The sequence below is a fragment of the Lithobates pipiens genome, unplaced genomic scaffold (assembly GCF_037356315.1).
Source record: "Lithobates pipiens isolate NorthernLeopardFrog02 unplaced genomic scaffold, aLitPip1_a1.2 Scaffold_13, whole genome shotgun sequence".
NCBI classification, from domain to species: domain Eukaryota; kingdom Metazoa; phylum Chordata; class Amphibia; order Anura; family Ranidae; genus Lithobates; species Lithobates pipiens.
In genome coordinates this window covers 347,031,140-347,055,293 of record NW_027507718.1, presented here as the reverse complement: position 1 = coordinate 347,055,293, position 24,154 = coordinate 347,031,140, and the positions used below count along the sequence as shown (strand labels likewise).

The window sequence follows — 24,154 nt, the reverse complement described above, 5'->3', positions numbered from 1 at the left end:
ATATCCAAGCCTCACTATCGTTCTGACATGACTTCCGGTCCTGCGTCGCCCAATAGTCCAACTACTAATGTTTAATACATGAACTCCCCAAAATATCCCTCTTTTATTTATAGATACAGGACACCAGCCCTGTCCAGTGGTGCAGATCGAAAGAAGAAGAAAGAACGACCGGTACGTGTGCAGGGCGTCCCGTCGGGATCACCCATGCCTCACTTCCGGTCGTTGATTCTCGGACGTATGCCCCACTTCCGTTTTCGGTAACTTCCGGTCACCCGATCGGAAACTGTACCTGCACCAACCAAGCCTCGTTCGCGTCACATGAGGTCACTTCCAGTATGTGACTATGATGGTCCCGCCCTAATGGCTCCACGCCGCCTACGGCGCGGCGTAACAAGAGACCCGGCGCTTCCCTACATCCGTCCGCATACCCCCTGCGCATGTGCAGGGTCATTTGACAGAATCAAAGACACAACCCATAACTCACAGTGGCAACAACCAGAACTGCGCCCCCAGTGAACTAATGACATAACTACATCCACCACATACACCAAACTCACATAGCTGGTCTGTGTTGGTATCTAGATCATAACACTGGATGGGCGATCTAAAGTGTTCAATAATTCACTATAAGGTCACTCAATAGTGCATGGTGTGTTTCCTTTATAAATTATCGCAACAACATGTGTCTCCTACATCTTAACTGCAAACTCAGGATATGTCAAATATTTGTCAGATTGTGGCTATAGGAACCCCATCATAGATGGCCCCAAAATTGTCTTAGAGCCGCCGGCCCAGAGCGCAGGTCCAATGAGAAGAGCTCACAAAAGATATGGCAAAACAATAAACCAAATCGTTTAGTAACTGACAATGGTAAACAGATGGCAAAAATAAATTCGGCAATATTACAAACAAAAGCATTAAATTATTTTTATAGGTATCGCGAATATATCTAGCACGATTGTACTGTATGAGACACCTAACTTCCTGAAGAGCATCCATAGAATGGACAGGAGAATGAGGCAAGGACGTGAGCGCCCTCACAAATTATTTATGAAGGTGTTCACGTCCGTGTCAACATTCATACCAAAAGGCACATAAGTTTTAAGCCTGTGGATCCAGGCCATTTCTTGTCTAGAAATCTCCCTGACCAGTGAACCGCCCCTCCAGTGGGGTCTGTACTTATCGATACCGACATATAGTGTATTGGAGGGGTCTCTATGGTGTACTTGGTCAAAATGACGTGACACCGGATGCTTGTCAAAGCCTCTCCTAATATTACCAACATGCTCATTGAGTCTCGTCTTCAGTGCCCTTTTGGTCCTCCCCACATATTGGAGGCCGCAAGGGCACTGTATCAGATACACGACTCCCTCAGATGCGCAAGTGATAAATGACTCAATATCGAAGGGTCTTGATGTGCTCGTGGAAAAAAACTTAAAAATCCTCCTGTCCTTACAACTATTTAAAGTACAAATCTGGCAGTTCCCACACTTGTAATAACCTTTCATATCCTGAAAGAAAGATCTAGCCGCCCTTGGTGGGTCATGTACACTTGGTGCCACGCGACTCCCCAGGGACGATGCTCCCTTAAAGATAACTTGTGGTTTAGGTGGTAAGATAGTACCTAGAACTGGGTCACTTGTTAGCAGGTGCCAATGTTTTTGTATCAGTTGCTTGATGTTACGGTGTTGAACTGAAAAAGTGGTAACAAAAGGAATTCCATTGGCTGTCATTGGATCTGCAAGCCTGCCTTGCCCTAACAGTTCTGCCCTATCTTTTTCCCGAACCCATTTGAGAGTTTTCAACAGGTTCTCACCACTATATCCCTTTTCCAGAAATCTTTTAGAAAGAAGGGTTGCTTGTTCTTCAAAAACGCTCGTTTCGTTGCAGTTGCGTCTCAAGCGCATAAATTGTCCCTTAGGTACAGCCCTCAACCAAGGTTCGTGGTGACAGCTGTCTAGGGGGATGTAGGAATTTCGATCAGTTGTTTTAAAGTGGGTTGATGTTATAAAACGGTTATTCTCGATCTTAATTTTGAGATCCAGAAAAGAGATCTCTGTTTGGCTGGCTTCAAAACCAAACTTAATGCCCCTATCGTTAACATTAAGATTGGCCATGAAGGATTGTAGTTCAATCTCTGTCCCGTCCCACAGGAGGAGGACGTCATCAATATACCGTGCCCATAGGGCCACTTCCGGTCTCCTAGGGGCATCGATGACGTCCTCCTCCCATTTGGCCATAAACAGATTGGCCAGACTGGGGGCATATTTAGCCCCCATGGCCACCCCCCTATCCTGTCGATAGAATTGGTTATCGAACCAAAAGTAGTTGTGACTTGCTGCATATTCTAGAAGTTCCATAATGAACTCAATCTGTGTGGGTACAAGGCCTGATCCCCTCTCTAGATATAATCTAACCGCTTCCAGGCCTAATTGGTGTGGAATAATGGTGTAGAGTGACGTGACGTCAGCTGTTACCAGCCACAAACCCCTCTTGGGGGTCAGGCCGGCCAAAGTGTTGATGACTTGTTTCGTGTCCTTAATATAGGACGGCATGGTGTGAACCAATGGCTGCAAAAAATGATCGATATACTTGCCCACCCGGGAAGTAACGGAATCAATACCGCTCACTATCGGACGTCCCGGGGGGCAAGTAACACTTTTATGTATCTTGGGGAGGTAATAAATAACGGGCGTACGGGGAGCCCGTGGTACCAAAAACAACCTCTCTTTCTCATTAAGAATCCCTTTTCGGAAGCCTTGGTCAACAATGTTTTCAAGGGTTCTTTTATACTGTAGAACAGGATTCCTATTTAAAATAGTGTAGGTCTCATCATCCTCTAGGATGCGGTGCATTTCCTTTAGATAATCTTCACGATCTAACACCACAATCCCCCCCCCTTATCTGCTGGTCTAATGACCAAAGATTTGTTAGTGCACAATGAATCTAGCCCAACTTCAAGGTCCCTCTGCATCCTGACCTTCCTCACTTTAAGGGAATCCAGGTCACGCAGAACCACATCCCTAAAGACCCTAATGTTGGGCGGTATGGGGCCTGGGGGACTGAAAAGAGAGGCGTTTGAAAGATTAGAGTGTTGAAACTCAGACCTAGTTCTACCTCCGTCAGAGATTGGGTTGCTAAGCATGTACCTCTTAATATTGAGTTTGCGAACGTATTTATGGATGTCCATGTAAGTCTGAAACTTACTTATATTCCTTGGTGGGGCAAATTTTAAACCTTTATCTAATAATCTTTTCTCAGGTTCTGGCAATACCTGTTTACTCAGATTGAAAATCCCAGACCCTATGGTCTCCTTCTTTTTAGCTGACTGGATTCTCCTCCCCCCTCTGCTTCCTCTCTTCGTTCTATGGGCCTTTTTACGCCCCTGTTGTCCCTGGGAAAATCCAGATTTTGGCCACCCCTCCTATTAGGGGAGTCTGTAAATTGCGGGAACCTACAATCATCCTGTCTCCATCCAAAACCTCCCCTCTCAAAAGAATCTGGGTGGTGGGGGGGTCCCCTACCTCTACCATCCTGTGTATAGCCAGAATGGTGGTAAGTTCTAGAGTTATTGTTATACCCCCCTCCATTGTTTGGGCCATCGGTCTGTCTGGTATAGTCAGATGTTTCTAGATCAGACAGAGGGAAAAAGCGATTTTGGGTGTTGATCCCTCCATCATAACCGTCATTCTCCCTATTGTGGAATGGCACCTGGGTCCGATCGGAACCCTGTGTCATATTACGTGGGGGGCGTCTATTCTGGGGAGCACCGCGCGTCCACCTCATATTGGGATGTTGGTATAGGTCAGAGCCATATGCCATATCCCTTCTCACACCTTGGGAAGGGGCACCGAAATGGCGTTGCCCCATCCCTCTATTGGGTGGCCTTGATTCTGTGTTTGATCTATTATGTGTGTTACCCCTTCTAGGGGAATGACGGGGCCCTTGCTGTGCCCAAGATAATGTAGGATTAATCATTGGACCATTGAGGACCGCTCCTTGTGGCAAGGTATCCATCGTCATATTATCCTCGTTTTCTGAGGCAAGTTTTTTCTGCCAAACGAAGACATAACCGGTCTGGTAGTCCTCTCTATCTCTACCATATTTCTTTTTCTTTTTTATTTTCTGGTCCCTTTCCTCCTTCTCCAAGACCTTCTGTAGGTTCTTAGAACATTCTTTGTATTCCTCTCCGTTGACAAAGGGTGTTAATTTTTCTTTAATAATTTTGATGTCCTCATCTAGTCTAGTTAGTTTCTCGGTTTTTCTACCGACAAGGAATCGCAACAAATCGATCCCAGCATCGTTAAAAAACTTATACCAGCTCTCTACATCAAGGTCACCCCTGGGAGGACTAACCTCCCATCTCAAGCTTCTGGGCACCATACCTTCCCTTATATATGTCTCCAGGAATGCGATGTCCCACTGTGCATGTATTTCGGATGTGGTAAGGTTTTTTAATCTAACAAACAAACCCCCAACATCAGTTTCTGAAATAATAGGAGTGGAGCTGAAAACCTCAGAGGTGTTGACCACCCTCTTAGCACGGAATTCAAAAATATCCATAATGAGAAAAAAGGGGGTTCAGATTCCCCACAACCCAAGCTGCAATTAGTGGATGTGAAATGTATACAAAGGAAAAAGAAAATAACTGCGCTAAGGTTAAGAATGTGAATATGTAAATGTGTAAATATATAAAGAAATTCCTGTGAGGATTTCACATCTTTTAGTAATGTAACAAAAATTAAAATGAAAAAACTACACTACTGCTTGGATGTCCAGATACAACTTTATTCTGATAAATGTCAGAGGGACATTTAAAAAAGTAGCCAACATGCAGTATTTCAGGGGTCTGAGCATGCCCCCTTCATCAGGGCTTGAATGACAACAATTTGAATAAATTAGAAGTGAACTGGACCTTTGAGGTAATTATTTTCCAGTGTGATTACAAGCAAAAGCCTTGTTAGAAGCTAGTTAGGCAGCCTGGTTTAGAAATGTCTGACTTTTTTGCAATAAAGTTGTATGTGGACCTCTTAGAAGAAATGTGGCACTTCAGTTTCAATTTTTGTTACATTACACTACAGGCCAAGGAGACCATGGAGATCCTCTGGGGTGTAGAAGCTGCCTGCATTACACTACAGGCCAAGGAGACCATGGAGATCCTCTGGGGTGTAGAAGCTGCCTGCATTACTCTACAGGCCAAGGAGACCATGGAGATCCTCTGGGGTGTAGAAGCTGCCTGCATTAGACTACAGGCCAAGGAGACCATGGAGATCCTCTGGGGTGTAGAAGCTGCCTGCATGGGAACCAGATCATTTACATCAACATCAATACTTTAAGATAGCAATACCAGTGAGATAACCCAACTGGTCCAGCTCTATTTTTTCTCTTTCCTCATAGCAAGTAAAAGCTGACAGGAGTTCTAACTGTATAACTGATAAATATTTTTTCCATTGCTTTCATACCTGTACTGAACTGATTGCCATGCTCTCAGATAAGCTAATCTAATTGGTGCCATACATTCACTGATTGCATAAGCAACTATTTTTCACAAAGCGATATTGTAAGCTTCATGTTTTTGGAAGTTTTTACAGCTGCTGTTTTTGGCTTCAAATGTTTTTTCTACAGTCAGTAAGCTCCCCATCATGTTATCCTATGTGTCCATGCACGCATAGGCTGTTATCAGCAGTTTTTGGCTGGGGCGTTTAAAAAAAACAAAAAAAAAACGAGTGGGTTTTGAGAGGATCTTTTCAGCTGTAAAAGCTGTGTCAAAAAAACGCAGATAAAACTCACTGCAAAGCTACTGGTGTTTTTTTTAACGATTTTTTAACATCCAGTGTGCACGAGGCCTAAAAATAATGTTTGTTTTGTTTGTTGGCAATTTCTACTGGTGAAATTATTCAAAATAGTTTAATTAAGCTATTCTTAGGATTATGGTGCTACAATCTCCTTTTATGTTATTTGCAGCATCACATTTTACACCTCTAGAAAATAACTAATTAATATTTAGCAACAAGTAGATGAATATCTGCTGGGTGTGTCTATTAAATCCAACTGCATTTTTTTGCATTGCAGAACTGGCTGGAAAAGAAAAAAATGTCTCTTCAAGAAGTTCATAAAATGAAAATGGCTGAAGAGGAACAAAAGAAAGAAAAACTAAAGCTGGTAAATTTGCATGTGATATTGCTGTTCTTAAATGTATGTAAACCTGTATGTCAAGATCTTATAGTACAATATGTGTTTTGCTGTAAATTTCTATAACTGATTTGATATGTTTACAAAGATGTTGTGCTTGTTTCCACTCCCTATCTCCATACCCTGTAATAATCCTACCTACACCTCTATGTGAGCTGAATAAACAGCTTTAAACCCACTAAAGGTATCGTTGGACTGAATGTGGTAATTTGACTGAAATCAACCCAATGCATAAGCTGTGCAAGGCTTAAAACTTTGGAGTCTGTGAATAATTGGTTATGTTTATATACATTTTTTTTTTTTATTAATATTATTTTGTAATTTGTGACTCACCAAATAAAAGTTGTTCTCCACAATGTCACTATTTTCCAGACCGGCAATAAGTACATTTACAATAAGTGCATTTACAAATATGTAATTACTGTTCAATGACAAGCGCTTATTCTTCAATTTGGTGCTACAAGCTTGGGATATGAACAGTATTTCTTTATGTGGCCATCATATGTTCATTGTGCCCATTATAAATAGTTGATATATCATGGTGATGCTTATATCTTAGGAAACTATTCACCTATTAAATTATCCTTTGTATGCATACATTATTTAGCACACATTGTAGGCTGGAAATACAGCATTGTGTTTTTGTAATGTTTCCTTACATTATGAAGCACTGCACAATCAACTGAGATTTCCAAGCCCGGTCGACCGTTTTTTTTTTTTTTTTTTTTTTTTATATATGGTATTTTTTATAAAAGAGAATTTTGCAACACGTTTTGAATCATTAACCACTTCTGGACTGCCCACCGTGTATATACACCGCTACTTTGACGTTAAATACCGTTGTTATGTCAGCAGATAGCTGCCATAACCCTGGTATTTTTATTCACAGTGGGCGGTCCATGTTGAGATAAAATTTGGTCTCTGCGTGGGATTCGCCACAAGATCACTTTTATCACTATCGCTTAACAGAGCCGTTGGTAGTGGCGGAGATGATCCGATCCTTTCCCCCGATGGACAGAAAGTCGAGTGAGGGAATAATGGCCCCCACTAAACTCTGTGCCATTGGATGACAGAAGCGACGCCAAATGTTACTTCCGCCCAATGGCCTTAAAGGGACAATTTTTTTTTAATTGAAAAAAAAAAGACATAAGTCACAACCGCATATGTAAATGGTGTTCAAACATGTGAGGTATTGCCTCGATCAATAGAGTGAGAGCAATAATTCTAGCAAAAGACCTCCTCTTTAACTCAAAACTGGTAACATGTAGAAATGTTTAAATCTCGCCTATGGAGATTTTAAAGAGTCAAAGTTTGTTGCCATTCCACAAACAGTGCAATTTTGAAGCATGACATGTGGGGTATCAAATTACTCAGCGTAACATTATCTTTCACAATATAGAAAACAATTGGGCTAACTTTACTGATTTCTTATTTTTTTTTTTTTTATTAAAAAAAGTTAATTTTTTCCAAAAAAATTGTGTTTGTAAGACTTCTGCGCAAATACGGTGTGACATAAAGTATTGCAACAACCGCCATTTTATTTTCTAGGATGTCTGAAAAAATATATACATAATGTTTGGGGGTTCTAAGCAATTTTCTAGCAAAAACAAAATTATTTTAACTTGTAAACACCAAGTGTAAAAAATAGGCTTGGTCCTAAAGAACCCTGGAAAATCTCTTTTGTAAGATTTAGGACGTATCCTTTGATAGTGAAAAAAGTTAAAATTTGGGACAGGGCTAATAGAATGAGATGTTCCTAGGGGAAAGCCAACTCTATTTCCAGTTCAAAATCATGGGGTCTCAAATAGATCAGCACATTGTGCAAAAGTACTGTTCACACTGAGGATGTGGCCAATCGATGGAGGTGTAGAGATGCAACCTAGATGGAGATTTGTATTTTACGCTATCTTTTAGTAGGAAAAGGTGAGCAAAGCAGCAGTTTCATGTCTAAAAAGCAAAAGGCACCTGGAACATCAAGAACCCATAAACTGAGATCCTTGCATGAATACTTTGACTCGCAAAATGCTCAAACCTCTACACAGGCCACAACCAATATGGTGCCTCTTCTCCATACCTCTTTATGACTTGCCTAACGCAAAGAATGGAAGGAGGCCACCAGCCAATCATGAGACTCCACTTATTTGAGATCAAACTGCTGTCTAACAGCTCTAGAAAAATCTTAGCACAATCTGCAGTGACTAAATTGCATCTATGGTCACAAATAAACAGTGAATTCCTATTTAAAGCTCAGCTCTTGGATACCTTTAATCAAACAATAGTCAGACCCTGGATTGCAAGTATGATCTTCCTTTTCTACTCAGCCTTTCCATGCCACAAAAGTAACCTCAATCGCATCAGTCTATGTGTGCAGGCAAAGAGTAGTGTTACATATCATCTCCCCTCATCTCTGCTCGACCCCAAAAACAAAACAAAAAACGCATCGTGCATTGCAAAGTTAGTGAACTGGAGTGGTGAGGCTAAGAAGACAGTTTGAGCAGAGCTGGTGTAGAGTGGGCAGAACAGGTTAGAGTTTCGAAAAGACATGCAGGAAATTCCTGCTCAGTTAGATTACTACCACCCACTGTTATTTGGATGATATAAAAGGAGCTTCTCAGGGAATTGTTGTTTCTGAGCCTCTATGCAGTAACTGTAATTAAGGATCTGAAAATCAGGATGCTTCCATCAGGTAAATGGATAATAGAGTATTTTTTTTGTACACTTGTGCCAATTGTAGTGCTGGAGATATTAAATTTAAAGCTCAGCAATCAAGGACCAAGTGATCCATAATAATTAAAACAAACCTAGTAGAGCCTCAGCCAGAGACCTGAGGAAGACACAACTTCAATTATTCATCCCACAAATTGGCAATGGCTCTATGGGAAACAAACCCAAATATATTTAGCATTCTGTTTTCAGGACTGTTAGAAATTAGAACATTTTCCAATAGCTGACTTTTCAAAGCATCGCTTGTGTAGACCCCATTTACAGTGTTCTGTTTTATTACCACTTGTGTTTGTTTTTTTGTTTTTTTTGGCCCACTTTAACCATTTGGTGCCCAGTCTATAGCCGAAAGATGGCTACAGTGCAGGCTTAAAATGCCAGAAGGGTGTCCATGTTCGTCCTCCCGTTCTCGCGTTGCCAGTGTGCCCCCTGTGGCATGTGTGCGGCGCACTCTGTGATCGTTGAGTCCTTGGGACTCGACTGATTACTGATCGAATTAAAGGGCCGATCAAGGAGGACCCTTTACTATGTGATCAACTGTCAGCCAATCGCAGTTGATCGCGGAAGTAAAGAGAACCTGTTTAGTAGAAATCGCTTCCACTATAACTGAATACCCCACAGCAATATACTAAAATGCCAGAGGGCCAGTTGTGCAGCTGTTACACTAAACCACAAATAATATTGTGTTTGCAGCAGAATGACATGAAGAAAGAAGAGGCCATGGCTGCTTTCATGGCCTGGAAATCGGAAAAGAAAAAGTATATAAAAGAAATTCGAACAAAGCAAAAACTGGAAGAAAAGAAAAATTTAGAAGAACTTCAAGATCTTGCACGCAGAAAACAGGATTGTAGAAAGGTACCAAAAGTATACTGGTTCTTGTTTATTAAAATATACAGTACAGACCAAAAGTTTGGACACACCTTCTCATTCAAAGAGTTTTCTTTATTTTCATGACTATGAAAATTGTAGATTCACACTGAAGGCATCAAAACTATGAATTAACACATGTGGAATTATATACTGAACAAAAAAGTGTGAAACAACTGAAAATATGTCTTATATTCTAAGTTCTTCAAAGTAGCCACCTTTTGCTTTGATTACTGCTCCGCACACTCTTGGCATTCTGTTGATGAGCTTCAAGAGGTAGTCACCCGGAATGGTTTTCACTTCACAGGTATGCCCTGTCAGGTTTAATAAGTGGGATTTCAAGCCTTATAAATGGGGTTGGGACCATCAGTTGTGTTGTGCAGGAGGTGGATACAGTACACAGCTGATAGTCCTACTAAATAGACTGTTAGAATTTGTATTATGGCAAGAAAAAAGCAGCTAAGTAAAGAAAAACGAGTGGCCATCATTACTTTAAGAAATGAAGGTCAGTCAGTCTGAACAATTGGGAAAACTTTGAAAGTGTCCCCAAGTGCAGTGGCAAAAACCATCAAGCACTACAAAGAAACTGGCTCACATGACGACCGCCCCAGGAAAGGAAGACCAAGAGTCACCTCTGTTGCGGACGATAAGTTCATCCGAGTCACCAGCCTCAGAAATCGCAGGTTAACAGCAGCTCAGATTAGAGAGCAGGTCAATGCCACACAGAGTTCTAGCAGCAGACACATCTCTAGAACAACTGTTAAGAGGAGATTGTGTGAATCAGGCCTTCATAGTAAAATAACTGCTAGGAAACCACTGCTGAGGACAGGCAACAAGCAGAAGAGACTTGTTTGGGCTAAAGAACACAAGGAATGGACATTAGACCAGTGGAAATCTGTGCTTTGGTCTGATGAGTACAAGTTTGAGATCTTTGGTTCCAACCACTGTGTCTTTGTGCGACGCAGAAGAGGTGAACGGATGGACTCTACATGCCCAGTTCCCACCATGAAGCATGGAGGAGGTGTGATGGTGTTAGGGTGCTTTGCTGGTGACACTGTTGGGGATTTCTTCAAAATTGAAGGCATACTGAACCAGCATGGCTACCACAGCATCTTGCAGCGGCATGCTATTCCATCCGGTTTGCGTTTAGTTGGACCATCATTTATTTTTCAACAGGACAATGATCCCAAACACACCTCCAGGCTGTGTAAGGGCTATTTGACCAAGAAGGAGAGTGATGGGGTGCTGCGCCAGAGGACCTGGCCTCCACAGTCACCGGACCTGAACCCAATCGAGATGGTTTGGGGTGTGCTGGACAGCAGAGTGAAGGCAAAAGGGCCAACAAGTGCTAAGCATCTCTGGGAACTCCTTCAAGACTGTTGGAAAGCCATTTCAGGTGACTACCTCTTGAAGCTCGTCAACAGAATGCCAAGAGTGTGCGGAGCAGTAATCAAAGCAAAAGGTGACTACTTTGAAGAACCTAGAATATAAGACATATTTTCAGTTGTTTCACACTTTTTTGTTCAGTATATAATTGGACATGTGTTAATTCATAGTTTTGATGCCTTCAGTGTGAATTTCATAGTCATGAAAATAAAGAAAACTCTTTGAATGAGAAGGTGTGTCCAAACTTTTGGTCTGTACTGTATATGATATTTATATTAAATATATTATATTGATCTTGATGACCGTAGTGCCAGTTTGAGACACTCTGACCCACACATACAGCCAATAAATACAGGGTATTGCCCTAGTAATCTTAATTGTCACTGTAAATTCTGTGGTCAAAGAGGGGGGGGGGGGGGTGTCAATGTAGGATTTCTTATATATAAAATGCACCTCCAGCCAAGTCACCCATGTTCTCTGTGAAGGTGTTTTTCTGTGGATGTATATATACTATATCCAGGCTGTGTACATGTTTCAGTAGGAATGCAAGTATTGTACTCAACACTTAATGAATACCTTCACTGAGGTTAGCAGGTTCCACCCTCATGCCAGTAAAGTGGGAAGGTTTGCTGCTGCTTCCTCTATTCCTGCCTAGAAACTATCAAGTAAAAAGCTGTCAACCAGCTTATGCCAGCCTTGTGAATAACACAGAAAATGTTTTCTAGGCTTTTGAAAAGTGGAAAGAGTCAAAGGAAGATCATTTGAAAGAAAAATCTTTTAAAGAAAAGAATCTTGAAATGGAAAAAAAGTTGAAGGAGCAAAATATGATGTCAGAGAAAAAGAGCAACAGCATGACTGCTTTTAAAACATGGTAAGAGTATTTACTGTATGATAATCACTTACTAATAAGTGAGGTATAGTACACAGCTGTATTTTTCCATGCAGTTTTAGCATCAGGTCTGGTGTATAAAACTTGAGGGATCTGTAATTCGTTACTATGTCAAGAGTGTTTATCTCATGTATAAAATTCCAAAAGATTCTTATCTTAACGTTTTACTCCTGGCAAGCATGAAAATCTGACATTTTAATAGGCATAGGGGACACAGCCTACCTGCATGGTGCCTCAGATATTCATCCAAGCATCAGTAGGCTGTCCTGCCATGTAAATCCCTATAGTTGTCAGCAACCTAACCTCCTGGGTCTCCCTGTATCTGAGCCTGGAAGCATGTAGGCTTAGGAGTCCTGAGTTCCTAACTGGGCTGACATACAGTATATAATATGTCCATTCAGACTCTGCATTCCCCTTAGACATATTCATTTTCTTCAAATAGGTAATCCAATCTTTTCTAAACTAACCCATATTATTAATTATAAGTGTTACAGTAGATGTTGTATTATTGTAGTTGCTATTGTACAAGATTGTGGAAGGATGTTAGACAACTTTGCTAATGTGCTAATTGTAGGAATGAAAGAAAAGAGCTTGTGCTGAAGGAAAAGAAAAAAGAAAAAAAGAATGAGAAACTAAAAGTGGAGAAAATAATAACAGAGAAAAAAGAGAAGGAGCAAATGGCTTTAGACCTATATGAGGAATGGCTGGTAAGTAGTATGATATCATTAAAACATCATGTTTTATTCATGTATATAGAGGCAGTCCCCGACTTACAAACACCCGACTTACGAACGACTCCTACTAATGAACGGTCTCAATACCGGCTGCTTGTGCTCCACACTGGTTCTGGATACCTCCTGAGCAGCTATCTTGCCACTTTCCACACTGCAGTGCTTCATGTACTGCATGGCCAGAAGAACCCCAGAAGCGCCCGGAACATCCCACATCTCTGCACAGGCGGAAGTTATACTTACAAGCAGTGTTCTGACTTACAAACAAATTCCACTCACAAACAAGCCTATATTCCTTAATGTGTTCATAGCCCGGGGACTGCCTGTATTGTTATACCCAAAGTTAATAGTATTTTTTCCATTTATCCAAGTGTTCAAAGTGGAACATGAATTATTTTCAACACCCCCACCCTTCCAGGAAGGAGAGAAAACACATATATGCAATACCAATCCAAAACCTTTGTTCCTTTCACAAACTTCTTTTTCCTTTTTAGAATGGTACATTTTAGCCAAACATTTGTTCACACCTGAGTATCTCAACTTTATGAGTTTGTTGGACATTCCATTCCAAAGCCATGGCCATTATAATATAGTTGCCTTTTCTTTGTGGCTATAAAAGCCTCAAACCTTCTGGGAAGCCTTGCCACATGATTTTAGAGTGCATTGGTGGGTTTTTTGTGCTTATTCAACCAAAAGAGCATTTGTTATATGAAGTGGTGTTAGACAAGATCTGACTCACAATCAGCATTCCAGTTCCTCACAAAGGTTTTTAATAGGACCGAGGTCCTGGCTCTGTGCTGGCCCCTCATTTTCCTCCACACCAGCCTCATTATACCATGTCTTTATGGACATTGCTTTGTGTACATGAACTCAGCGATGCTGGAACAAGAAAGGGTCTTCCTGAAACTGTTGGCACAAGGTTGAAGGTACACGATTTTCCAAAAATATCTTTGTGCTGTAGCATCATAGTATCCATCAGTGTAAACACCTGACCTGAATAATTTGGAAGGTTGTTCACATATAGTACTTTTTGGCCATATAGTGTATATACAGTTACTTGTAAAAATATTCACCCCCTTGGCATTTTTGTGTTTTATTGCCTCACAACCTGGAATTAACATGGATTGTTTGAGGATTTGCTTCATTTAATTTACAGAACATGCCCACAACCTGGAAGTTGTTTTTTTTTTTTTGTTGTTTTAGTTTTTTTTATATTGTGAAGCAAACAAAAAATAGGACAAAATAACAGAAAAATTGAATGTGCATAACTATTCACCCTCCTAACGTCAGTACTTTGTAGAGCCACCTTTAGCGGCTATCACAGCTCCAAGTGGCTTTGGATAAGTCTCTATAAGCTTGCCACATCTTACCACTGGGATTTTTGCCCATTCCTCCTTGCAAAACTACTCCAGCTCCCTCAAGTTGGGTGGTTTGCGCTTGTGAACAGCAATCTTTAAGTCTGACCACAGATTTTCCAACACATTTACATGTTTCCCCTTAAACCACTCAAGTGTTGCTTTAGCAGTGTGTTTGGGGTCATTGTCCTGCTGGAAGGTGAACCTCTGTCCTAGCCTCAAATCACACACAGAGCGGTACAGGTTTTGCTCAAGCATATCCCTTTATTTAGCACCATCTATCTTTCCCTCAACCCTGACCAGTTTCCCAGTCCCAACTGCTGAAAAATGGTGTTCTTTGGGTGATGTGATGTGTTGGGTTTGTGCCTGACATAGCTTTTTCTTTGATGGCCAAAAAGTTAAATTTTAGTCTCATCAGACCAGAGCACCTTCCTCCATACATTTTGGGAGTCTCCCACATGCCTTTTGCAAACTCAAAACGTGCCATTTTGTTTTTTGCTGAAGTAATGGCTTTCTTTTGGCCACTCTGCTATAAATCCCAATTCTGTGGAGCGTACGGCTTATTGCCGTCCTATGTATATATACTCCAGTCTTTGCTGTGGAACTCTGCAGTTCCTCCAGGGTTGCCTTAGGTCTCTGTGCTGCCTCTCTGATTAATCCCACCTTGCGGTCCTAGAGTTTTGGTGTGCAACCATCTCTTGGCAGGTTTGCTGTTGTGCCATGTTCTTTCCATTTGGTAATAATAGATTTGATGGTGCTCCTTAGGATCATCAAAGATTTGGATATTTTTTTATAACCTAACCTTGACTTGTACCTCTCAAAATCATTGTCCCTTACTTGTTTGGAGAGTTCCTTGGTCTTTGTGGCAGTGTTTGCTTAGTGGTGCGTATATATAAGGTGTGCATATATAATGACAGATCATGTGACACTTAGATTGCACACAGGTGGACATAATTTCACTAATTATGTGACCTCTGAAGAAATTGGTTGCACCAGAGCTTTTTATGGGCTTCATAACAAAGGGGGTGAATTCATGACAATTATCAGTTTTTTATTTCTGAAAAATTGTTTTATGTATTGTAGCAGAGCGTCCCAGAGAGAGCCAGGAAAAGTCCTGTTTGGGGTTTATACCTCTCCCAGGCTCCTCTCATACACATTCAGGAATCTGTGATCCATGATCCAGTTCGGGTTTTGCTCCTCTTCCCCAGGCCAATTTAGGCTCACCTGAGCAGACAGCCTTTGCTCTCTGCCTGGGACATTTACACGAAGTTGGTCTGTGAAGAGAGTGAGGTTGGTAGAACCTGTAAAGCAGTTCTTTGTAGAGACTGACAAGCGTTAGGCTTGGTCAGCCTGGTAGTGAGGGCCTGCAGATTGTATAGCTAGAGCCGTGACCCGGCTAGGTCTTTTGTGTTTTGCTACTTTGCCGTTTATTTTGTTTTTCTGGAGCACTGTACAGCACCTGTATATGGACTATATAGCACAAATAAACACAGCACTGTTGGTCACTTCATCTCTGATTTGGTATCTGTGCCTGAGAAACTGCTCATCCCAGGGAGCTTTGTACCTGTTACCTGTCCCCCAGGTTACATATGGTGGAGGCTGCGACCAGCTGTAGTAAGTTACTACTTAAAAGGCCAGTACCTAGAGTGACTAAACATGGAGGAAATCCTAAAACAGTTGATGATATCCAATGCTGCACAACAGCAAACAAACGCTGAACTACGGCAAGCCAATGCTGCACAACAGCAAGCCAATGCTGCACAGCAGAAAGCTAATGCTATCGCACAGGAGCAATCGCAGAGGCTGTTTGAACAGCTAGCCACTGATGCAAAAGCGGATAGGAAAACTGTGGCTGAGGTTGTAGAGATGCTAGCACAGTGGTCACCTGCTAAAGTTGCTGATGTTGGAGATAAGCCCTCAGTCATCCATGTGGGTCGCTTTCTTTCTAAGATGACTGCAGATGATGATCCAGAGGCCTTTCTGCTAATGTTTGAACGGACCGCTGAGAGGGAAGGTTGGCCTAAAACCCAGTGCGCAGGACTGGTTGCTCCCTTGCTTTCTGGAGAATCGCAGAAGGCCTACTATGATTTGGAATCGGCAGAAGCGGGAGACTATGAAAAGGTCAAACGGGAAATCCTGGCACGACTTGGTGTCACTTTGGCAGTTCGAGCACAGCGGGTCCACAGCTGGTTCTTTCAAGGGGAGAAGCCCCCAAGATCGCAGATGTTTGACCTAATTCACCTGGTGAGGAAATGGCTACAGCCGGAGTCCCTGTCTGGGCCACAAATAGTGGAGCGTGTGGTCATGGACCACTTCCTGAGGTCACTACCAATTCCCCTGCAGAGGTGGGTGAGTCAAGGAGACCCCAAATCGGCGGACAACCTTGTGGAATTAGTTGAAAGGTACTTTGCTGCAGAAAACCTGGTCACCACCCCTACAACTGCGCGGACTTTCCACCCAAAGCCACGGTCTCCCCAGGCAACCGGTAAGACTGTTCCAAGGGAAGTGGGGGGTAAAGATGGCAAGGAAATAGGGGGAGGAATTTTGTTGCCAGGACTTAAGTTTGGCCTCCCAAACAAGGGAAGCCATTGCCTGTCAGCAAACCAAACTGGGGAAACGTCAGGTGTTTTCGTTGCCAAGAACTGGGACATGTTGCAGCAAATTGTCCATTGACAGATGAACCGATGCAGTGCGATTTTTCCATTAGGAGTCTATGTTTGCAGCTGTTTCATGCGCTGCAGCGCCAAATATGGGAAAACCAATGTGCCAAATGACTGTTAATGATAAGCCTATTACAGCCTTGCTGGACTCTGGAAGTCTAGTGACTTTGGTTACAGCTGAAATGATCGAACCTGTGAATTGTCATGCTAAAAAAATTGCTGTGACCTGTATTCATGGGGATACCAGGGAGTACCCTGTAACCACTGTTCGGTTCAAAACTGGCTTAGGTACGGTGACCCATCAGGTTGGTACCCAGCTTGGTGCACAGGGCCATCATTGGTAGGGACTTCCCTAAGTTTTGGGAACTGTGGGATTGTCCCGACCCGGTCGCAGTACCTGACTCAGTGGCAGAGCCAGAACTCGTGGCCACTACTGACAAAGTGCTTACAGGGGATTCCTCTCAGGACTCTCCGTGCTTTCCTCTATCGGTTATGGCAGGAGAACTGGAGGGGTCTGAGGAAGTCCCCACCACCAGTAGAGCTGGACAACCGTCTGCTGAATCCGAACCTACGTTCGAGTTTGCTGACCTTAATGTGCACAAAGAAAATTTTGGTACTGAGCAAAGAAAAGACCAGACCCTTGCCAGGGCCTGGGAAAATGTAATAGTGATTAATGAGGTACCTGTCGAACCAGGGGACAGGCCCTGTTTTCCTTATTTCAGCAGCAGTGAGGATTTACTGTATCGTATATGTAAAATGAATGATGAAGTGGTTGAACAATTGGTGGTCCCTAAGCCATACAGACGGGTGGTGTTGGAACTTGCCCATGGGCACTTGCTCGGAGGCCATTTAGGGGTTGAAAAAACTACTGAAAGGGTGTTGCGTAGGTTTTACTGGCCCGGGGTACAGAAAGATATTAAGAATTATTGTCAATCCTGTCCTGTGTGTCAGATGTCAGCCCCACTACCCCACTTCCGAAGTCCTTTAGTGCCATTACCTATTATTGAAGTGCCCTTTGAGAGGATTGCCATGGACCTTGTGGGTCCACTCCCCAAGTCTGCTCGGGGTCATCAGCATATCCTCGTAATCATGGATTATGCTACCCGTTACCCTGAAGCGGTTCTCTTACGCACCGCTTCAGCTAAAAACATCGCCAAGGAGCTGTTTATGGTATTCAGTCGGGTGGGCATCCCTAAAGAATTCCTTACAGACCAGGGCACCCCATTTATGTCGCGAATAACTAGGGAGCTGTGCAAGTTGTTTAAGGTGACAGTTGCGAACCTCAGTGTACCATCCTCAAACGGAGGGCTTGGTGGAACGCTTCAATAAGACGTTAAAGAACATGTTAAAAAAGGTTGTTGACAAGAATGGGAAAAACTGGGACTTCCTGATACCATACTTGATGTTTGCCATCAGGGAGGTTCCCCAGTCCTTTACGGGGTACTCTCCATTTGAGTTGCTTTATGGGAGACACCCTCGGGGACTTTTAGACATAGCCAAAGAAACTTGGGAGGGGGAGCAGACACATCGCTCAAATGCAGGCGAGGATTGCAGCAATCATGCCGATGGTAAAAGAACACTTACTGCAGGCCCAGGCAGCCCAACAGAGAATATACAACAGGGGGCCCAACTCCGGGTTTTCTCACCTGGTGACAGGGTCCTGGTGTTGGTTCCTACTGTTGAGACCAGGGAAAAGGAAGCCCGAGCAGGTTTACCATGTAAACCTGTTAAAGCCCTGGAAGGATAGACTGGCGTTAACTGCGAGGTCCCTCCCGGTAACGCCTAAGGGCACTGAGTCCCCTCTGATCCCTGAGGTCACAATTCCTGATACCTTGTCATGTTCCCAAAAACAGGAAGCTAGAGAGTTCCTGATAAGGAATAGAGAGAAATTTTCAGAGATACCTGGCATGACTTCTGCAGTTCAGCATGATATTGTTACTGAACCTGGGGTACGTGTCAAGCTCAAACCATACAGAATCCCTGAAGCGAGGAGAAAAGACATCAGCAATGAAGTTAAAAGAATGTTGGAGCTGGATGTTATTGAGGAATCCAATAGTGACTGGTCTAGCCCCATCGTGTTAGTCACAAAACCGGATGGCACTTGGAGGTTCTGTAATGACTTCAGGAAGCTTAATGCAGTGACAAAGTTTGACACATACCCAATGCCCAGAGTAGATGAACTTGTAGACCAACTTGGCAAAGCTCGCTATATTACCACTTTGGCCTTGACAAAAGGGTATTGGCAAATACCCCTGACTGATAGCGCCAAAGAGAAGACTGCATTTGTGACCCCGGAGGGTTCATTTCAATATAAAAAAATGCCTTTTGGGTTGCAAAGTGCCCCAGTGACATTTCAGAGGGCCATGGACAGGACCCTAAGACCCCACTGACGATATGCAGCAGCCTATTTAGATGACATAGTGGTATATAGTGCTGACTGGGAGTCTCACTTGCCTCGTGTCCAGGCTGTCCTTGATTCCCTCTTCAAAGACGGTTTTACGGCAAATCCAAAAAAATGTGCCATTGGTCTACAGCAGGGATATGCAATTAGCGGACCTCCAGCTGTTGCAGAACTACAAGTCCCATGAGGCATAGCAAGATTCTGACAGCCACAAACATGACACCCAGAGGCAGAGCATGATGGGACTTTTAGTTTTGCAACAGCTGGAGGTCCGCTAATTGCATATCACTGGTCTAGAGGAAGCCAAGTATTTGGGCTACACTATTGGCCGTGGTGTCATAAAACCTCAAGTGAGTAAAATAGAAGCCATCCAGGAGTGGCCACGTCCTGCAAACAAGAAGCAGGTCGGGGCCTTTCTTGGCATTGCAGGGTATTATAGAAGATTTATTCCAAATTTTGCAACTATAGCTGCCCCTCTGATAGACCTGACGAAAGGAAAAGACTCTGTAATGGTGAAATGGTCCTCAGTAGCAGAAGAGTCTTTCCAAGTCCTGAAGAAGGCTCTTTGTGCACAGCCAGTACTGTATGCCCACGATTTCTCCAAAGACTTTTTGGTTCAGACAGATGCGTCTGAGGTTGGTATCGGGGCAGTACTATCGCAGATACACAATGGGGAAGAACACCCTGTGGTATACCTAAGCAGAAAGCTCAATGACCATGAGAAAAAGTATGCAGTCATTGAAAAGGAATGTTTAGCCATAAAGTGGGCCGTGGATGCGCTCAGATACTATTTGTTAGGGCGCCAGTTTGAGTTAGTAACTGACCATGCTCCCCTTAAAATGGATGGCCCAAAAGAAGAAGACTAATAGACGGTGAACCAGTGGTTTTTGGCTCTACATGATTACTCCTTCACCGTAAAACACAGGCCAGGTGTTGAGATGGGGAATGTAGATGCCCTGTCCCGTGTTCACTCCTGTTGGGCCACAGGTGTTCCAACCCTGGGGTTGAAACAAGGGGCGAGGATATGTAGCAGAGCGTCCCAGAGAGAGCCAGGAAAAGTCCTGTTCCGGGGTTTATACCTCTCCCAGGCTCCTCTCATACACATTCAGGAATCTGTGATCCGTGATCCAGTTCGGGTCTTGCTCCTCTTCCCCAGGCCAATTTAGGCTCACCTGCCTGGGACATTCACACGAAGTTGGTCTGTGAAGAGAGTGAGGTTGGTAGAACCTGTAAATCAGTTCTTTGTAGAGACTGACAAGCGTTAGGCTTGGTCAGCCTGGTAGTGAGGGCCTGCAGATTGTATAGCTAGAGCCGTGACATGGCTAGGTCTTTTGTGTTTTGCTACTTTGCCGTTTATTTTGTTTTTCTGGAGCACTGTACAGCACCTGTATATGAACTTGTATATAGCACAAATAAACACAGCACTGTTGGTCACTTCATCTCTGATTTGGTATCTGTGCCTGAGAAACTGCTCATCCCAGGGAGCTTTGTACCTGTTACCTGTCCCCCAGGTTACAGTATGTATTTTTCTAATTGTGTTCTGATCCATCACATATAACTCAGATTCAAAAAACATTGAACTAAAGGCTGTAATGTAGCAAAATAGGTAAAAATCCAAGGTGGTGAATACCTTTGCAAGGCACTGTAACCTTGGTTCGTGATACCTCCTTGCCAGTTTTATTATTTTTTTATGTTTATACTATTTAACCACTTTACATTCGGAAGATTTTACCCCCTTCATGACTAGGGCATTTTTTGCTCTGCAGCACTGCGCTACATGACAATTGTGCAGTCATGCAGCACTATACGAAAATTACATTTATATATTGTTTTTCACAAAAACAGAGCCGTGTTTTGTTAGTATTTGATCACCACTGGATTTATTATTTTTTGCTATATAAATGAAAAAATCTAGACAATTTGTAAAAAAGTTTCTGTTCTCGGATTTTGCAGACAAATAATATTATTTAATAAATTAAGGCCAAAAATGTATTCTGCTACATTTCCTTGGTAAAAATAACCTAAATCAGGGTATATTATTTAGTCTGCGTGAAAGTTAATAGAGTCTACAAACTATGATGTATAAATATTACAAAACTGATCAATCCTTATGTATTGACAGCCTATCTCATTTCTTAAGGTCCTAAAATGCCAGGACAGTATAAATACCCCCCAAATGACCCTTTTTTGGGGGGAAATTAAACAGTCCACGGTATTTAGTAAGAGGCATGGTGAGTTTTTTTAAGTTGTAATTGAAGAAATAAAATATGGGTTTTTCCCTTTTTTTTTTTTTTTTTTTATTTCTTTTTACTTTCATCAGTGCAGTACAGTCTCATCATTTGACTGGTGTGGCAGTGATCAGGGATACTGATGAGCGATAATAAAAAAAAAAAAAAGTTGTAGTCATTTTTTTATTCCACTTTGAAAACTTTTTCTTCTTCTTCTTTTTTTTTTTTTACATTCATCAAAGTAGTTCAGTGACACTGTACTACTCTGGGATGTTATCACGCATTTTTTTTCTTTACACTGTTATCATTTGTAACAGCAATGATCACAGTTATAAGCAATAGTTAACTGTCATTTATGGCTTTCTATCAATCACAGCATGCTTACTATTGCCATGCTGTGATTGGCTACAGCTAATCAGATGGTACATGGTGCTGTGATTGGCCCAGGTACCATGTGATAGCTGTTGGCCAATCACAGCATCACAGTACAGCCATGAATGGAAGCCATTCAGGACTGTTTTAACATTAAAATAATGTGATCGCTATGACCAATCATTGCAAGTGTCGTGGGCATGCTAGTGCACTTATGCTAAGCGACATACCAATTAAAGCGGAGTTCCACCCAAAAATGGAACTTCCGCTTTAAGTACTCGTGACCCCCTGACATGCAACATTTGGCATGTCATTTTTATGGGGGGGGGGGTACCTAGTTTTCACAGGTACCCAGCTCCCATTATCTCTTATCTCTCCTAGCGCTGCGGCACCGGAAGGAAGTTCACCTCTCCGCCTCCCTCCCTGCAATCTTCTGGGACATGTCACAGGTCCCAGAAGATTGCCCGGCTATTCATAACACACAGCCAGTCTAGCGTGTGCGCCCAGCTGTGAAGCCACATCCCACATTTGCAATGCCGGCGCCACAGGGAGGAGGGGGAGAGAAGTGAGACTTCGGGCAGCTGCATCGCTGGACCGTGGGACAGGTGAGTATCTGTTTTATTAAAAGTCATCAGCTTTACTTTTTGTAGCTGCTGACTTTTGACTTTTAAATGGGTGGAACTCCACTTTATACAGCAACTTTATATCTTTTTTTGCTAGCAATATACAGATTTTGTAATACAAATAACCTTTTAAAAAGGAAGTAAACTTCCATCTTTAAATTTTCCATATAGATAAGCTTATAATAAGGCTTACCTATAGGTAGTGCAAATATCTCCTAAACGTGCGCTGTTTAGGAGATATTTACTGTACATGCAGCCAGTGAAATCACTGGTGCATGCGCTCTGAAGGAATGGCCACCCATGCCATTTCTTCAGAGCCCTGTGCCGTGACCGGTGGCTCCTGCACTGCGCATGCACGGAAGTGACATTATCGTGGCTCCAGTCAGTCACAGAGCCGGAGTCCGAGAACCCAGAAGCAAGACGAAAATGGAAGCTGTCTCCAGCAATGACATTGCATCGCTGCAAGGCTTCGTTTTGAGGGAAGTTTCACATAATGCGCTAGTATGCCATGCATACTAGCACATTATGCCTTTGCCTTGCAGGTAAGGGAAAAAAAGTGCAGCGGTTTACAACCATGGTAAAGGATTCCCCAAGCACTATATTTTGCTAAATACAGGTGTGAAAAAAAAATCCTTTAATGATGAAGCTGCACTTCATCTTTTATTTTTAAATGCCATTTCCATACTTACATAATTATTTACCTTTGACACACAGTGGCGCTACTCCAGCTCTGTGGGTTTCTACATAAAATGGCCACAGGCTATTAGTAGAATTAACTGCAAGTGATTTCATATGCAAAGTCTTAGAATTCGTGTAACAGTTTTATTCCACAACTTAATTGGATGTCAGAAGTATAAATAAACTCCAGCCAGGGTGATTCAACAAGAAGTCATTCTTAACAATGCAATAATTGTTTACTAATGTGTCGTTCTAACAGGAGAAAAAAGAGCAACAAGAAAAGATTGAAAAGAAGCAGAGAAAGCTGCAAGTGATTTTAGACGATGATCCCCCTCCTCCGTGGAGTCCTCCGGGAAGAACGATCCCAGCAGGCAGATGACTGTGGTCTCAATTCTCTCCATTCTACACACAGAAATAGCAATATTTCTTAATATTACACAATATGTGTGCGTTCTTGTTTTGGTTCTAAACATTTAAACGTCTTGTGCTGTAAAATATGGCTTCCTGTTCAGTGTAATCTGCGATTGGAAATCCTACAACTATCCAGCTGTAGAGACGATTGGTCTGCCAGCTTTGGCAAGTTCTTTTATTTCCACAACAGTTCTATTACCACTGTCCTAAGTGTAGGCAGTCTTACTATATTGCCCAATAAATATTGTAACTAGGGACAATTTTAAACCAGTGAACCATTTTTAAAGGAAATACAGGGGACTCCCTTAGCACTGGTCAGCGGTGCTTGTTCTGCATCTGTACAGCATTAAAACATTACTGTACAACATTTCACTTTTATTAACGTTTACATTTTCGCAAAAGGTCAACGTGGCACCTGTTTTCGCCTACTTTGTTTTCAGATTTTGCATACAAAACATAAAAGCAGACAAGTCCTTAATCTCCTTCCAGTTCTGACTGGTATGTGCCCTACAGATTGGGACCTGTACCACACCATTCTGCCTAGAGAATAAAGTTTTTCCCAGTTAATAATCTTCAACCCCTTTCAGACCGGACCATTTTGCTGGCTTAAGACCAGACCACTTTTTGCGATACGGCACTG

At 42.5% G+C, this 24,154-nt stretch overlaps 1 protein-coding gene across 4 annotated transcripts in view; it reads left to right on the top strand.

Moving 5' to 3' along the window:
• MAP9 (microtubule associated protein 9) overlaps positions 1-23,781 on the top strand; it is a 173,076-nt gene extending 149,295 nt beyond the window's left edge. For 3 of the 4 annotated variants that reach the window (XM_077477088.1, XM_077477089.1, XM_077477090.1), the window contains exons 10-14: positions 6,073-6,162; positions 9,607-9,768; positions 11,892-12,037; positions 12,630-12,762; positions 23,363-23,781. In XM_077477088.1, coding sequence (XP_077333214.1) covers positions 6,073-6,162; positions 9,607-9,768; positions 11,892-12,037; positions 12,630-12,762; positions 23,363-23,482 — 651 coding nt within the window. In that variant the 3' untranslated portion in view covers positions 23,483-23,781. The remainder of the gene's footprint in view (positions 1-6,072; positions 6,163-9,606; positions 9,769-11,891; positions 12,038-12,629; positions 12,763-23,362) is intronic. The other variant, XM_077477091.1, reaches the window with a different exon arrangement.
• The last annotated feature ends 373 nt before the right edge of the window (positions 23,782-24,154 follow it).